At 41.7% G+C, this 16,328-nt stretch overlaps 1 protein-coding gene and 1 pseudogene across 3 annotated transcripts in view; one reads left to right on the top strand and one right to left on the bottom strand.

Moving 5' to 3' along the window:
- Positions 1–16,328, top strand: part of MSH2 (mutS homolog 2) — a 60,036-nt gene that overhangs the window by 1,211 nt on the left and 42,497 nt on the right. Inside the window, exons 1-4 of one of the 3 annotated variants that reach the window (XM_059659910.1) lie at positions 7,196–7,216; positions 10,518–10,672; positions 13,413–13,691; positions 15,608–15,754. In XM_059659910.1, coding sequence (XP_059515893.1) covers positions 10,553–10,672; positions 13,413–13,691; positions 15,608–15,754 — 546 coding nt within the window. In that variant the 5' untranslated portion in view covers positions 7,196–7,216; positions 10,518–10,552. Of the gene's footprint in view, positions 1–7,195; positions 7,217–10,517; positions 10,673–13,412; positions 13,692–13,988; positions 14,009–15,607; positions 15,755–16,328 lie in introns of those variants that run through there. The other 2 variants (XM_059659909.1, XM_059659911.1) reach the window with 2 other exon arrangements.
- Positions 877–2,336, bottom strand: LOC132213884 (small ribosomal subunit protein eS26-like; annotated as a pseudogene).

The raw sequence follows: 16,328 nt of genomic DNA, 5'->3' as shown, positions 1-16,328 counted from the left end.
CACTCTAGTGGAGAGCAAGGCATAAATAATTCCAATTCAAGGTGAAGAACTGGGCGTTGCATGATCCACACCAAGTTGTTGAAGAGGTGTAGAGGCAGGAGTACCAAAGACTGGAGCCATCAGAAGAGGCAGTGTCTGAGAGGCTAAATTGCACTCGAGCCTTGAAGAACAAGGAATTATTTACCAGGGAGAGGGCCTGCGAAGAGGTAGGTGGGTGTTGCAGGAGCAGAAAATGACAAGAGAGGAGAGTGGCCCAGGTAGGTGGGGTCAGATGATAAAAGGCTTTTTATGTTGTGCCGAGTGAGATGCTAGGATTTTATGTTGTAGGTGGGCAGTGAGAGTTCTGAAGACTTAATTTAAGGTGGAGTGGTGTGTTGGATCATTTCCATTGTGGTGTGGAGGATGGGGCAGAAGGAGCAATGTTAGAGGCATGGGGACCAGCTGAGACCAGCCAGAGGTAGTGTTACGGTGGCTTCATAGTTAATGAGGGTCTAAATTACTTTCCAGGCTTAAAGTGATGATATGATTCCTTTTATTCTAGGCTAGTACACTTTTCTTGTCTTTGCTTTTTTGTGTGTGGTTTAGAATAATTTAAGCATTTAAAATGTGTAAAGTTCTAAATGTACTTATATGTTTGTATAAATTGGATAACTGATTTTTCTAAGTACCTGTTAATACAAATAGTTGGTGGGTTTTTTTGTCTAATTTAGATTATGAAAGGAATAATGGATGGATGCTAAGCATTACATCCATTTATTGGGAAGGAAATTTAGTATGAGCATCCAGGTATCTTTAATATTGGAGTGTAGATTTTGTTTTTTTGAAGTACAATTTCCATTTATTTTTCCCCCAGAGAACTTTCCACTCCTTAAAGACTTAGCTCCTTACTTGGGCTTTTGGTGGAGGTCGTGGGGCAGCACCCACAGGTCTAACTCGGGGTGGGGGGTGTTCGGTCCTTCCGGGCTTCACAAGAACAATTCCTGGCTACCTTGCTGTGAATGGCACAGCTCACACACAAGTAATTTAGTTTCACATACAGCTTGGGAAGCACATAGGCGTCGAATGTCCCTAACGGCTGCAGCCTCTGTTGTGCCCAGATTTCAAGGTTCCCAAGACCCCCAGGGAGCCAGTCAGTCCGATGCAAAAGCAAAGAGTCCTTTTAATGCAAGCCGGTTTGCGCTCCCCGTTCACCAGACCCACCGACACAACGGAAAGTCCAGTGGCCGAGAGAGGGAGGCCTGATGGGCCAGAGGGTTTTATAGGGGGGTGGAGTGAGGGCAGGAGAGGGGACTGTGGGCCCCGCCGATTGGCCAGGCACGAGTGGTACAGGATGTGGTCATAGTGGTGGCATGCACTTCCCTTGATTATTATTGGTTAGTCCAGAGAAATCCTGGGTGTGGCTAGCAGCAGCATCTTCCGGGAAGAAGCACATGGCTCTGTCCCAAAATGGAGGACCCAAGGCAAGCTGGAGGGCGCAGTCCTCGCCGGCTCCCGCTGCTGTCGCTCGAACACGCCGCAAGGCAGGATGGCCCTCCTGCACAGCACCTGCAGCCAGCCTGCAGGTGGACCGGGACTCCCGCAGTGGCGGGTCTGGGCGGCACAGGCCCAGCACACGGGTGCGGCGGGGGAAGCGGCCCAGCTCCGGAAGAGCAGCATCCGCTCGGAGCAGGCCCGGCCCACGAGGGCACGGAGGCCTCCCCGGGCTAGGGCACGCGCCCCACTCCGCTGCCGCCCTGGGGCCGGGGGTCCACGCTGCCCGCGTGGGCCCGGCCCAGGGGGCAGCGGGCTGGTGGCAGCCTGCGCTGGGCTCCCGCTGTGGGCCGGGGAGCCGATGCCCGAGGCCGCCAGCAGCACGGCCAGGCCGTGCTTCATGGGGCCTGGCGGCCAGCCCGCGCAGGCCCCGGCCCCCCTGACGGGCCCGAGGGCCGGATGGACCCCCGGTCCCAGCGCGGGCAAGCGGGGAGCCGACCACGGGGGAAGGGAGGAAAGAGCCAGGCGGTGAGGCCTTCCGCTCCCACGACCTCTCCCGTGGTCGGTCGCAGCCTGGCCCCACCCCTCGGCCTGCCGCCTGCCATGCAGCCGGTCTGGACACTCGGACCCGGGGAGGCCAGGCCCTACGGCGGGCGCGGAGGGATTCCAGAGCCCAGCGGCCAGACTCCTCCCCCTGCACCGCCCGGAGAGGCGGGTGGTGCGCCTTTCACCTCTGCTATGTTTCAAATAACAAACTTCTTAACGGCCTTGTCCTTGGGCACACGCCAGGCAGTTGGCGCAAGGAATAACTGCACATGGCCTCGGCCTTTTTTGGCACGGCCATTATTCCTTCTTTTCTTGATCATCTTGGAAACGAGGACCTGAGAGAGCTAGATTTTTTTTTTTTTTAACACAATTTTTCCTTTTGTTGACCGTGAAAGTTAAAATGTTGGTTTTTGCCAAGGGCATTTCCAAGAATAGAATAACCTAGAAAGTCACCTCATCTTAATCCTATTGAGAATGTGGTTAAGGTGATTAGAAGTGAATGTGAGGCCCGGGCCAGGTTGCTCAGTTGGTTAGAGCTTGTCCCGATACCCCAAGGTTGTGGGTTCGATTCCTGGTCAGGGCACATACAAGAAGCAACCAATCCTGTATAATAAAAGTGTAATATACAAATTGTCTGACTGGGAGTTTGACCGCTCGCTATGACATGCGCTGACCACCAGGGGGTGGCTCAGAACACGGCGGGCGTTGACAATGTGGCAGTGGCGGCACTGCCGGCGTGATGGGCCCCAGCAGGACTGCGGTGGGATGGTGGAGCAGGTGAGCAGGTGGTGCCAGGCCAAGGCAGGTGCAAGCGCCCTGATCTATCGCTCCACCGCCCAGGCAGGATGGTGGAACAGATGAGGGGGCAGTGCCAGGTGGGGCTGTGGGGCTGTGAGGCTTGGGGTGTGAGCTGGGGCCAGATTCCTGCAGGCTACTGGGTCGGGGGAGTGGGGGACCCCCCCCCCCCCGCACGAATTCGTGCACCGGGCCTCTAGTGAATGCATAAATAAGTGGAACTTCAAATCGATGTCTTCAATGTCTTTCTCTCTCTCTCTATCTCTCTCTCTCTCTTTCTCTCTCCCTCTCCCCCTCTCCCCCTCTACCTTCCTCTCTCTCTAAAAATTAATGCATTTTTAAAAATTACTCATTAAATAAAGAGAAGTGAATGTGAGTTATTCCCAAGGTTCTATTTCTTAGAGGTTTATGTCAAAGGCACATTATAGGTTAAGGATTGTCCTAACATTTATTTGATTAGGTTAATAAGAGTTCTAAATGATGGGTAAATTACTAGAAATTGGCTGAAATAGCTGAAAAAGGGAAAGGCTCGAAAAAAGTATCTTGGATTCCCAAAAGCTGATGTTTTGCAGTTTTTATTGTCCAAGGTAATATTTTTTATAATGTATGTTGATGTCAGGCTGCCAAAGTTACTTGTTTATTGTTACTTGTTTCTTTACTATAGTTTAATATACCACCTGGGTAAAGGGTTAACAAAACCTTTTTCCTTGCTGCTCTGGAAATCAGATAAGGTTAAGAAGGTTAGCCTGTTTCTGGGCAGCATTGCTTACTGCAAAAATGACCCCAGATCAGTAAATGACATCTGTACTCTAGAAACTATAAATACCTGGTGAGGATCCCTTGCACTCCCAGTCTTGATAAATTTTGGACCTGTCACCTTTTCCTACATTCTTTAGCAGTCAGTCTTGCTTCTGACTATTGAAAATAGATATCATTGGCCCTGGCCAGATAGCTCAGTTGGTTAGAACATTGTCCCCGATATACCAAGGTTGTGGGTTTGATCCCCAGTCAGGGTACATACAAGAAGCAACCATAAATAAGTGGAACAATAAATTGATATTTCTCTCTCTCCCTTTCCCTCTCCCCCTCCCTTCATTCCCCGTCTCCCTCCCCCTGCCTCTCAAATCAATAAATAAAAATTAAAAAAGAAAAGACAATAGATATCATCAGAAGAGAAGCTCTCAATTTCTTGCCCTCGAAGTTATAACATGTTTGTTGAGCTGTCGTTCACATACAATACTGTTTACCCACTTAAAGAACAGGATGGAGCAAAAGGAGGTTTACCATTGTTAGTACAAGAAACAGAGCTTATTTTGTATTGTTATTTCTTAAGGGTTGTATTATTTTCCATATGAAAAACTGTAAACCTACTTTTGCCCACTCTACACAGTTCACTGGTTTTTAGTATATTCACAAAAGAAAGCAACTATTACACAACAAATTTTAAAACATTTTCATTGCCCCCCAAAAGAAACCCTTTATCCATTAACAGTCATTCCCCCTTCTCCCCAATCTTTCCAATCCTTGGCAACCGCTAACGTACTTTTCATGTCCAGATTTGCTTATTTTATTTTTTATTTATTTATTTTTAAAAAAATATATTTTATTGATTTTTTTACAGAGAGGAAGGGCGAGGGATAGAGAGTCAGAAGCATCGATGAGAAACATCGATCAGCTGCCTCTTGCACACCCCCCATTGGGGATGTGCCTGCAACCAAGGTACATGCCCTTGACTGGAATCGAACCTGGAACTCTTCAGTCCGCAGGCTGACGCTTTATCCACTGAGCCAAACCGGTTAGGGCAGATGTGCTTTTTTTATTTAATTAATTTATTTAAAAATATATTTTATTGATTTTTTACAGAAAGGAAGGGATAAGGATAGAGAGTTAGAAACATCGATGAGAGAGAAACATCGATCAGCTGCCTCCTGCACACCTCCCACTGGAGATGTGTCCGCAACCAAGGTACATGCCCTTGACTGGAATCGAACGTGGGACCCTTCAGTCCTCAGGCCGACGCTCTATCCACTGAGCCAAACCGGTTAGGGCGAGATTTGCTTATTTTAGACATTTCATTAACAGTTGTCCTTTGGCATGTGTAGGGGATTGGTTCCAGGACTCCTTCTCCATACCAAATTCCAGATGCTCAAGTCCCTTATATAAAATGGCATAGTATTTGCATATGTCCTAGGTACACCCTCCCATATACTTTAAATCACCTCTAGATTACTTATCTAAACAATGTAAATGCTACGTAAATGGTTGTCATACTATATTGTTTAGGGAATAATGATAAGGACAAAGTCTGTATATGTTCAATATAGACATAACCATTATAGGAGTAACCACATAGTAAACAGCAACAATATCATCAACCCCCCAAACCCCCGCCCCCAAGTATTTTCCATCCAAGGTTGGTTCAGTTTGAGGATTTGGAACCACGGATAACAGAGGGCTGACTAAATGGAATCATACAATGTGTGGTGTGTGGTCTTTGTGACTGGCTTTTTTTTTTAAGTATGTTGATTTTTTAAAATTTTTTTTTATTTAGAGAGAGGAAGGGACATCTATCAGCTGCCTCCTGCATGCCTCCCACCGGGGATTGAGCCTGAAACCCAGGCATGTGTCCTGACTGGGAATGGAACCAGTGATCTCTTGGTTCATGGGTCGATGCTTAATCACTGAGCCACACCACCAAGGCCTGACTTCTTTCACTTGAAATTATTTTATGGATGTACCATATTTCGATCAGTTGATGGACACTTGGGTTATTTCTTTTTTGTTGTTAATCCTCACCTGAGGTTATTTTTTGCATTAATTTTTAGAGAGAGTGGAAGGAAAGGAGGGAGGGAGACAGAGAGAGAGAGGGAGAGAGAAAGAGAGAAACATTGATGTAAGAGAAACTCATGGATGGTTGCCTCCTGTACATGCCCCAACCTGGGTCAGGGATTGAACCTGCAATCCCTGCAAGGTGCCCTTGATCGAAATCAAACCCAAGACCCTTCAGTGCATGGGTCCACAGAGCCTCCACATTATTATTTTTTAAATAAAAATTAATGTTATTAATTTTTAGTGAGAGGGATAGAGAAATCGATGCGAGAGAAACATCATTGATTGGCTGCCTCCTGCACACCCCCTACTGGGGATCAAGCCCATGACACAGTGCCCTGACTGGGGATTGAACCATGACCTGGACACTCAGCCAGATTGAGCCATGGCCAGGCATCCAGGTTGACGTCCACATTCTTCTTCTAGAAAAAGAATGTTGCACCAACTTGAGGGTATTCTTTCTGCTATAACCAGGTGGAGGCTGGGTAGCTTTCTCTTCTTGTTCCTCTTATTTCACACCAGGAGATCAGTCCTACTTCCCAGCTGTTCTGACTGAAAGCATATGGTCTTAGCTCTTTTCCAGAAGTAGCTGCACTTCAGATGATTCTCGGTAAATATGACTTAAAATGCATTGCCATCCAGTGTGTCTCAAAACCACTTTGAGAGTAGTATCTTGGGAGGATAACGTTGGAGGTTGGGCAACTTAATCTGTAGGTTAGTAATGGAGATAGAGGAAGCCTTGGGAGGGAGGGGAATAACCTATTCATTGCCTCTTCTTCCCACCCACTGTTAAGACATCACCACAGTTGTGAGCCTGTGTTCTGTTAAATGTGTCAGTAAAAAGACAATTGTTGTTCTAGGTACTTCGACTCAGGGCCAGGCAGATAACATTGATGTGCAAAGTAGTCAGGTAAAAGAATGGGGAGTGGTGCTGCTTGTAGATCTGAGAGTGCTTGTTCATCCTGTGATAAGTATTCAAATTCAAATGCTGGCATATCTAACTGGACTGATTATGTAAGAGCTGTTAAAGAATTATGCCAGATCAGTGTTTTATTTTCCCCTCCCCAGAATTGTTTTTGCTGGGTTGCACTTTATGTTTTGCCTTAAAAATTGAAGGATGATATGAAAAACAGTTTTGAAACTCATTGCCATATTTGCTAGAAGTTGCTGACTATATTCACAGTGGTATTTTTAAGTGTTTCTGGGAGAAATTCCTGTTTGGTTTTGTATTAACTCTGGTTCAGTGCTTTTCTCGAGCAAGTTTTTTTTTTTTTTTGGATGTTTCATCATAGGAATACCTATGTGGAATTCATCTAGATGGGCTAATAGGGTTTGCCAATCATTCTGGTTTGCCTTAGGAATGAGGGTGACTTCTGGGATGCTGAACTTTCAGTACTAAAACTGGAAAAGCCTTGGGCAAACCAGCATGGTCCCCCTATGTTTTAGGCAAAAACAGGGAAGAATTAAAATGGAGCCTCTCGTTTCACCTTGTGGTTCTGAATCTGAGTAGTAGTGGGGAGATGTGAGTCTGCTGCAACCTGGATAGGCCTTAATTCCTGCATATGCCTGTGAGAATGTGAGTACATGCCATGTTGAATATGATTCTAGAGTAAATATAATTTTCATTCAACCTGATTTTTTTCTTTTTGCTTTTTTCAACTTGTTTTTTTTATTATTTTTATTGATTTCAGGGAGGAAGAAAAGGGAGAGAGAGATAGAAACATCAGTGATGAGAGAGAATCATTGATTGGCTACCTCTTACATTTCCCCTAGTGGGGATTGAGCCTGCAACTGGGGCATGTGCCCTGAATCGAACCAATTGAACCGTGACCTCCTGGTTCATAGGCCAATGCACAACCACTGAGTTAGGCCAGCTGGGCTCAAGCTTCTTCTTTTTTTATTATTAAAATTTTTATTTATTGATATGAGGGAGATTGATTTGTTGTTCCACTTATTGATGCATTTTATTGGTTCACTAGAGGCCCAGTGCACGAAATTCGTGCACTCCGGGGGGGGGGCGCGGTGCCTCATTCCGGCCTGTGCCCTCTTGCAGTCCGGGACCCATGGGGGATGTCCGACTGACAGGCGGAGTGGGCCTAAGCCGGCAGTCGGACATCCTTTGCACTGCCGTGTAGGTGGGAGAGGCTCCCGCCATTGCCGCTACACTCTCCAGCCGTGAGCCTGGCCTCTGGCTGAGCGGCGCTCCCCCGTGGGAGTGCACTGACCACCAGGGGGCAGCTCCTGCATTAAGCGTTTGCCCCCTGGTGGTCAGTGCACATCATAGTGACTGGTCGATTTGCATATTAGCCTTTTATTATATAGGATTCTTGTGTGTGCCCTGACTGGGGATTGAGCCTGCAACCATGGCACATCTAACCAAGTGAGCTAGCCAACAAGGGCTTCAAGCTTCTTTTTGAAAAATCTGCACAGTTGGAAACTCTGGGCAAAAATATCCCTGCACTTCAGCAGTGGGTTGGAGCTGAGTAGCTGCTCTCAGACCTAGTGAGTCTAGATTCCTTTTTTACCTGATGTACTTCTCTCCTTTTGTCAGTTCTCACCATCCTATATGGTCTTTGTTGTAATTCATCCTTTGCTAATTTGTTACCTGCCTGATCCCTATAGATCAGGGGTGGGCAACCCCTGGCATGCGTGCCAGACGTGGCACACCAGTAACTTTTGCTGGCACGCGAAACCCTCTCTTATAATCTTCCATTTCCAATTTTTTTCTTAATATCGACTTTTTATTTTTCAGATAAATTCAGTGTAGGTGCATCTTAGATAAATAAATAATTTTACATAACATGTATACATTAAAAAATAAATGTATTTTTCATCATCATATACTGTGTTTTTGTCGCTCAAATGAATTTTATTATTTCTTCAAGGTTCTTTACATACGTACACCTTAAGAGATATCAAGTAGGTGTAACATGTTCTCAAAAAATTAGGATTGGCATGCAGAAGAATTTTGAGTCAGAGATTCCTGGGTTTGGCATGCACTCACAAAAAGGTTGCCCACCCCTGTTATAGATCCAGCATGTCAAACTCACGGCCATTGGGCTTAGCCGTGGCAACATTGATATTTTGGATGGAATAATTACTTCGTTGTTGTGAGGAGTTATCCTTTGCATGTTTAACAGCATCCCTGCTTCTCCTCACTAGATTCCATTAGTGTTCCCTTCCCCTAAATTGTGACAACCCAAATGTTCCCCAGACATTGCCACATGTCTGCTAGGGGAGCCAGATCACCTCTTGTTGAGGATCAATGATCCAAGATAAAGACCAGAAAGTTTGAAAACTATGTTGACTGGATAGGGGGGGAAAGTATATGCATTTGTTTGTTATGGATGGTGGTGTTAATTGGCATAGCCAACCAGGGGGATAGTCTGGTAATATTTATAAAAATCACACATATCCTTTGATAAAATCCAATTTTAAGACTTTAACTCACAGATAGACTCATATGTTTGGAGAGTGAAGCACAGACAAGGCTGTTCATACAGCATTGTTATAATAACAAAGGCTAAAACCTACATGTCTTGTGCATCAGTAAGAGACTAAATTATAGAACATTCTTAGAGTCATTGGATTGTTTGCAGCTCCAAACTAAAAGAAGCTGATTAAGTATTGATGGAACAATCTTCAAAATATATCAAAGTTAAAAACAACATCGAGATACAGAACAGTGTGTGTAATAATAACTATTTATGTAAAAGGAAAAAAGTAATGCTTTATTTATATTTGCTGTGTGTGCATGTGCTACATTTGAGAATATCCTATATAATAAAAGGGTAATATGCAAATCGACTGAATGGCGGAACAGCTGGCCACTATGATGCGCACTGATCACCAGGGGGCAGACGCTCAACATAGGAGCTGCCCCCTGATGGTCAGTGCACTCCCACAGGGGGAGCGCCGCTCAGCCAGAAGCCCAGAAACCAGGCTCATGACTGGCGAGTGCAGCGACGGAGGCCTCCGCGGCAGTGCTAAGGATGTCCGCCTAAGCTGTCAGTTGGACATCCCCCAAGGGCTCCTGGACTATGAGAGGGTGCAGGCCAGGCTGAGGGACGGACACACACACACACACACACACACACACACACACCCACCCACACCCAGTGCACTAATATCATGCACCGGGCCTCTAGTATATTTATAAACTGCTAACACTATGCTGGTGACCTGGATGTGTAAGGGACAGTGGTGAAAAGGAAACTTTACTGCACCTTTTTGAACCTTTGAATTTTTAGCTATGTGAATATATTATCCAGGGCATTTTGTAGTACATAATGACTAATTTTTATGAACCTTTTGAAAAGTTAATTCCATTCCATACAAATACTGTATAGTTATTATATGGCTTGTGTTCAAAATTGTGAAAAATTATAAGAAAGAACAAGTAAAGTTAGCTATGTATTTTTACTCATTCTTTTCTCTGTTTATATCTTCTCAGTTTTTAATTTTAATTTATAGGCTTCACAGAAGCAGGAGGCTATGTCTGTTCACCATTTTAGAGAGAGGAAGGAAGAGAAATATATAGATAGAAACTTCGATGAGAAACATCATTGATCAACTGCCTCCTGCATGCCCCCTATTGGGGATCGAGCCCAAAGCCCAGGCATGTGCCCGAAGAATCAACCAGTGAACCTCTTGGTTCATGAGTCAGTGCTTGGCCACTGAGCCACACAGGCTGGGCTCTATTCACCATTTTATATTTCTCATCTGCCAAAATCCTGAGGACATACAATAGGTGCTTTATTGAATGAATGAATTACTGAGAGAACCGTGTAGTTTTGGGGGGGCTATATTGTGTTAGGTACTTGGAACACATTACTTCAAATTCTCAAATCTGTAACATTTTTAATATTTTTCTTTAGGAGCAAAGACTCTGGAGAGTGTTGTGCTTAGTAAAATGAATTTTGAGTCTTTTGTAAAAGATCTTCTTCTAGTTCGGCAATATAGAGTTGAAGTTTATAAGAATAGAGCTGGAAATAAGGCCTCCAAGGAGAATGATTGGTATTTGGCATTTAAGGTAATTATCTTATTTATTTACTTATTTATTTATTTTTAAGCATAGAAAAAATTAAAGTCTAAGGAGATTCTTTATGTTTTAATATTTTAACCAGGTGTGTTAGTAAAATGCTTTGAGAAATTTTAATTTTTAGCATGTGATTTTTTAAAAACTATAGTTTAAAAGTAACTCAGAAATTCAGTAGATCCTTGTAAGTATGAACACTGATCTTTGTCACTGTTCCTGAAAGATAAGTAATAAATAGCTGTTACATAAAGAATACAGCATTAAATAAAGATTTGATTTTACTGTTTGTGAAGTAATTTTACACAAATTTACAGTATTCCAAATATCTCACTTATGCACATTTGTAATGTGTTTGTATCTTTGTATGTGCCTTTCTCCCATTAGATTGCAAGTTTTTGTAAGTCTGGGACTTTAATGGTGATCCTGTTCTGTAACCCAGCAAACGTATGACTCTTTGTTGTTACTGAGTTCTATGAGGAATGAGATAGAAAACATCCTTTGTGGTACTCTCCGTTTTTTATTAAAATTTTTGAAGATATAGGCTAAAACTCTTACGTAAAAGACCCACTTCTTTTAGTAAGCAATGAAAATTCCCATAGTGGAGAATGCTAAATTCTCTCAGATATAATCTTCAGTAAATGTCTAGTTATACAAATGGAGTGGGGTTGGGAGGGGTAATGAAATGAAGGTTGAAAAATATTATATTTGAAGCAGCACCAACATCAAATGTTTAAATATTGTATTAGACTCCACAAGAAAAAAACTCATAGAATTTTTTTAAAAAGTACCTTAGGCCTGCCTGGTGTGGCTCAGTGATTGAACATCAATCTATGCATTAGGAAGTCACGGTTCAATTTCCGGTCAGGGCACATGTCTGGGTTGAAGGCTCAATCCTTAGTAGGGGGTGTGCAGGAGGTGGCTGATCAATGATTCTCATCATTGATGTTTCTACCTCTCCTCCCTTCCTTCTGAAATCAATAAAAATAAAGAGTCGTAAGTTTAAGTGATTACCATGGTTATCAGTTGGTCACACCTCAGTCCTTTATGTCATCAGAATCTTTCAAGATGAACTGAAAGATTTTTTTTAAGAGTCTCATGCTCTACCGACTGAGCTAGCCGGGCGCCCGTAAAGATTTTTTTTAAATTATTGATTTTAGGGAGAGAGAAAGAGAAACATTGATTTGTTGTTCCACTTAATTATGCATTCATTGTTTGACTCTTGCTTGTGGCCCGAGGATTGAACCTCAAACCTTGGCGTATCAGGACAATGTTCTTATTAACTGAACTACCCAGTCAGGGCAAGATGAATTCTTTTTTTTTTTTTTTAATTGTCTAAAGTTTTACATAAGTCTCCTTTTTCCCTAATTGCCCCCCCCCCCAAGCCATTACCACCCTGGGCAAGCCCCCACCGCCCCAGCGTCTGTCTCCATTGGTTATGCTAATATGCATGCATACAAGTCTTTTGGTTGCTTTCTAACCCCCCCCCCCCACCACCATTTGTCTCTAGATCGATCTATTCTTGTTCAAGATGAATTCTTTTTACTTTTTAAGGGAGAAGGGAGGATGTTAAAATAAGTATCTTTATCAGGTTTAAAAGGTATTATCTTCATCCTGACTTTTAAGAAATTCAGATCTAAAACTATTTTTAGCTTACTTATTAATTCTATTGTAAAGTATTAGTGATATTTAAAATAGTTGATCTGTGATTTTCTTTCCATGTTCTCAGTAGTTTGTATGTTCAGATATTACCAAACATATCATTTTTCATCTTCAAGAATCCAATTTTATTAGCTACTGGTTCACTTTTAAGTGTATTTAAGGTGTGCTTCATAAGCTGTGTGTGTAAATTCAAAGCTTGTATGTGAAAATAGGATGTTTACATTTATGATTGAATTGGTGCTTTTTAAAAAATATCGATAATTTTTCTTTTTCGATCCAGATTTTAATCAATAGTACAGGAGATTCAGAATCATATTGTGAAAAGATAAATGATTATGATGCCAACCACATTTAAGAACAATTGATGGCTACTGGTTGCTTTGACTATCACTGAGCCCATTTGAAGTATTTGTAACTAGCTCATGTTTTATTACCATGGTTGTCAGTTGCCTCAGAATGCCTCTGGTTGAGGTTTATAGTGTCACCACAGACTTGTCCAGTCACAAGCAAAGAAACTTGACACTAATTAGTCTATGCAATCTTAAAAAGCTATTTCTAATCTTTTTGAAGTATTGAAAATTTGGAAAATCACTGATCCAGAATAATCTGCATTTTACACATAAGTATATTGATACAGAGAGACTTTTCAAAGTCAGTATTTAAGCTAATAATAACTGCTCTTCTCTGTAGAATAGCTACTTAGTGAAAATACTGATATGTGCAACCCATGGGTAGTTTGGCAGAATGTAGAAATTTAAGCCTGCCATTGACAGGATGATCACTTTGGGTTCCTTAATGATTGTGTGTATATAAACTCAGTTGCCAAATTACAAACTGAAAATCACTTGATACAATTAATTTTAGATATGTCCAAGTGCTCTGAAAATAAGTGGAAAAGTATGGGTACTTTATTGAACATTGGTGATAATTATTGGAATATATGGTTATAAGCTTTTTTTTTTTTTTGGTAAAAATCATTTTGTTAAATTCATCCAGGTTGGGTAATTCTTGTTTGCTAGTAAAATTTTAAAGTACATCCAATAGTTTCTTAAACTTTTTCTTTGTTATTGCTTAGGCTTCTCCGGGTAATCTTTCTCAATTTGAAGATATTCTCTTCGGTAACAATGATATGTCAACGTCCATTGGTACCGTGGGTGTTAAAATGTCTACAGTTGATGGCCAAAGACAGGTTGGAGTTGGGTATGTTGATTCCATACAAAGGAAGCTAGGACTGTGTGAGTTCCCCGATAATGATCAGTTCTCCAATCTGGAGGCTCTCATGATTCAAATTGGACCAAAGGAATGTGTTTTACCAGGAGGAGAGACTGCTGGAGACATGGGGAAACTGAGGCAGGTAAGAGGCTTGGTCGACAGAGGTGAAACCAAGCCTAAGAAAGGCTCTAATTAACATGATATTATTTAAGGAAAAGAATAATTTAAAAGTGTCTAATTTCAATAATGCTTTATTTTGAGGAATGTCTTGATTTTTATGTTTGACAGAAATTTTGTGTTTAATGGAACTTTAGAATAAGCTGTTTTTTATTTAAGACTTGGTCTACTTCAGATCATTTTCCCTCTCTTCCTCCCTCCCTCCTTAAAGAGTAACAGAATGGGAGCCATAGAGGGTTCAAATCAACTCACAATGCTTTCACAGTTCAGGGGAAAAACAAGGTGATTTTAAAAACTCCACAGTTTATTATTGTATCTCTCATGGATTTATCAAATAAATACGATGCAGTTCTTCAGGACTATTATTATTTTTAAATTTTATTTATTTATATTTTTTTCCATCACCATTTATCCCCCCCTATACCCCTTATTTCCACCCCAGCCCCCCTTTCCCTCACAGTCACCACACTGTCAGGATTATTAGTATTTATTTTTTTTACAGACTTTAAAAATTTATTTTTAGAGAGAGCGGAAGGTAGAGAGAGAGAGAGAGATTCATTTGAGAAGGAATAATCAATCAGCTGCCTCCTGCACACCCCCCTACCAGGGATTGAGCCTGTAACCCAGGCATATGCCCCGACCAGGAATCGAACTGGCAACCTTTCAGTGCATGGGATGACACCCAACCAACTGAGCCACACCAGCCAGGGCAGGATTTTTTTTGATAGTTCAGGTGGAACTTAGCTGATTTTTTTAAAAATTTAATTTATTTTTATTGTCTAAAGTTTTACATAAGTCTCCTTTTCCCCCAATTAACCCCCCCACCCCACCCCAGCCATTCCCACCCCGGGCAAGCCCCCACCGCCCCAGTGTCTGTGTCCATTGGTTATGCTAATGTGCATGCATACAAGTCCTTTGGTTGCCCTCTATCCCCTCCCTCCCCTGCCTAGCTGATTTTTTTTAACAAAATTTTGATTGTGCCATTTGTATAAGTGTATGGTTTATTAGATATTTCTTAAGGGCTGTTGTATTGCCCAAGGGTTCTTTTATTTTTGTGGGCCTCAAATACCATAAGAAGTGGGCATTTTTAGCATAGATAGTATCTAAACAATTTTCTAAGAGTATTACTCTTTTAAGATTTTTTTACCTTTGGGAATACTTTTTAAAAGCTTTATGTGAACATAATTTTAAATATCCATGAAAATTTAGTTTATATATATATATATATATTTTTTTTTGATATATTTTTATTTATTTCAGAGAGGAAAGGAGAGAGATAGAAACATCAATGATGAGAGAGAATCATTGATCGGCTGCCTCGTGCATGCCCCCTGCTGGGGATTGAGCCCACAACCTGGGCATATGCCCTTGACTGGAATCGAACCTGGGACCCTTAAATCCCCAGGCCGATGCTCAATTCACTGAGCCAAACCAGCTTGGGCTAGTTTATATATTTTTAAAATACTTGTTAATACATATATATTTTAGCAATATCTTGCATGTAGTATGAAAATTTAAGGTGGGTTAATTTGTTAGATGTTGTCACTTTATATTTGTCAGTGTTACAGTTTTCCTTTTCTTACAGCTTTTCTCAAAGTAATTTTTTTTTTTTTTGTGAGGATTTTTTTTTTTTTAAATATATTTTATTGATTTTTTACAGAGAGGAAGGGAGAGAGATAGAGAGTTAGAAACATCGATGAGAGAGAAACATCCATCAGCTGCCTCCTGCACATCTCCCACTGGGGGTGTGCCCGCAACCCAGGTACATGCCCTTGACCGGAACCGAACCCGGGACCTTTCAGTCCACAGGTCGACGCTCCATCCACTGAGCCAAACCGGCTTCGGCTCTCAAAGTAATTTAAAATATTTCTTGTAAAATAGGTTATTCAGAGAGGAGGAATTCTGATCACAGAAAGAAAAAGAGCTGACTTTTCCACAAAAGATATTTATCAAGACCTTAACCGGTTGTTGAAAGGCAAAAAGGGAGAACAGGTGAATAGTGCTGTCCTGCCAGAAATGGAGAATCAGGTATGTGAATTACAATGTGAATTTGTCCTAATTTTAATAGTGACTTTTTAAGAAGGCTACTTCTGTCACATATATCTCAAACCTAAACTGTGGGTCACAGATATTAAGCTTATTTTTATGATGAAGCTTGAGAAAAACTCAAGGAAATGACTAGAAAATTTTGAACATAACCTTAAACATAATTCTATAATATTTGCATAAATATCTCTGGGACAAGGAAGAGTTTTATTGGATTCATGTGAAAGAGCCTGATTACTGTCACTTAAGTGTGTGAGAAAGCTTAATGACTAGAGGTGGAAAAAGACCTATCAAAGCTTTACAATTTACAAGCTGTAAATTGAATCATTTATAAATTACTTCTGAGAGGCAGTTTCATTACATGCTAAATAAGGTTAAAAATACCTGTCTTTAAGGATTGTTATGGAGATTAGAAAGTACAGGGGTGAAAATATATACAGCACAAAATAATTGCATAATAAAAGTTGCATTTAAACAAGTTGGCTCAAAAATTGGCACAAGTTATAATGTTTTGAGTGGTAGAAATGAATATGCATAATAATGTAATTTATGGCAT

This window comes from Myotis daubentonii, chromosome 12 (genome assembly GCF_963259705.1).
Source record: "Myotis daubentonii chromosome 12, mMyoDau2.1, whole genome shotgun sequence".
NCBI lineage: Eukaryota > Metazoa > Chordata > Mammalia > Chiroptera > Vespertilionidae > Myotis > Myotis daubentonii.
Note: the sequence above shows the minus strand (reverse complement) of the source record. Positions and strands in the feature narration are given on the sequence as shown.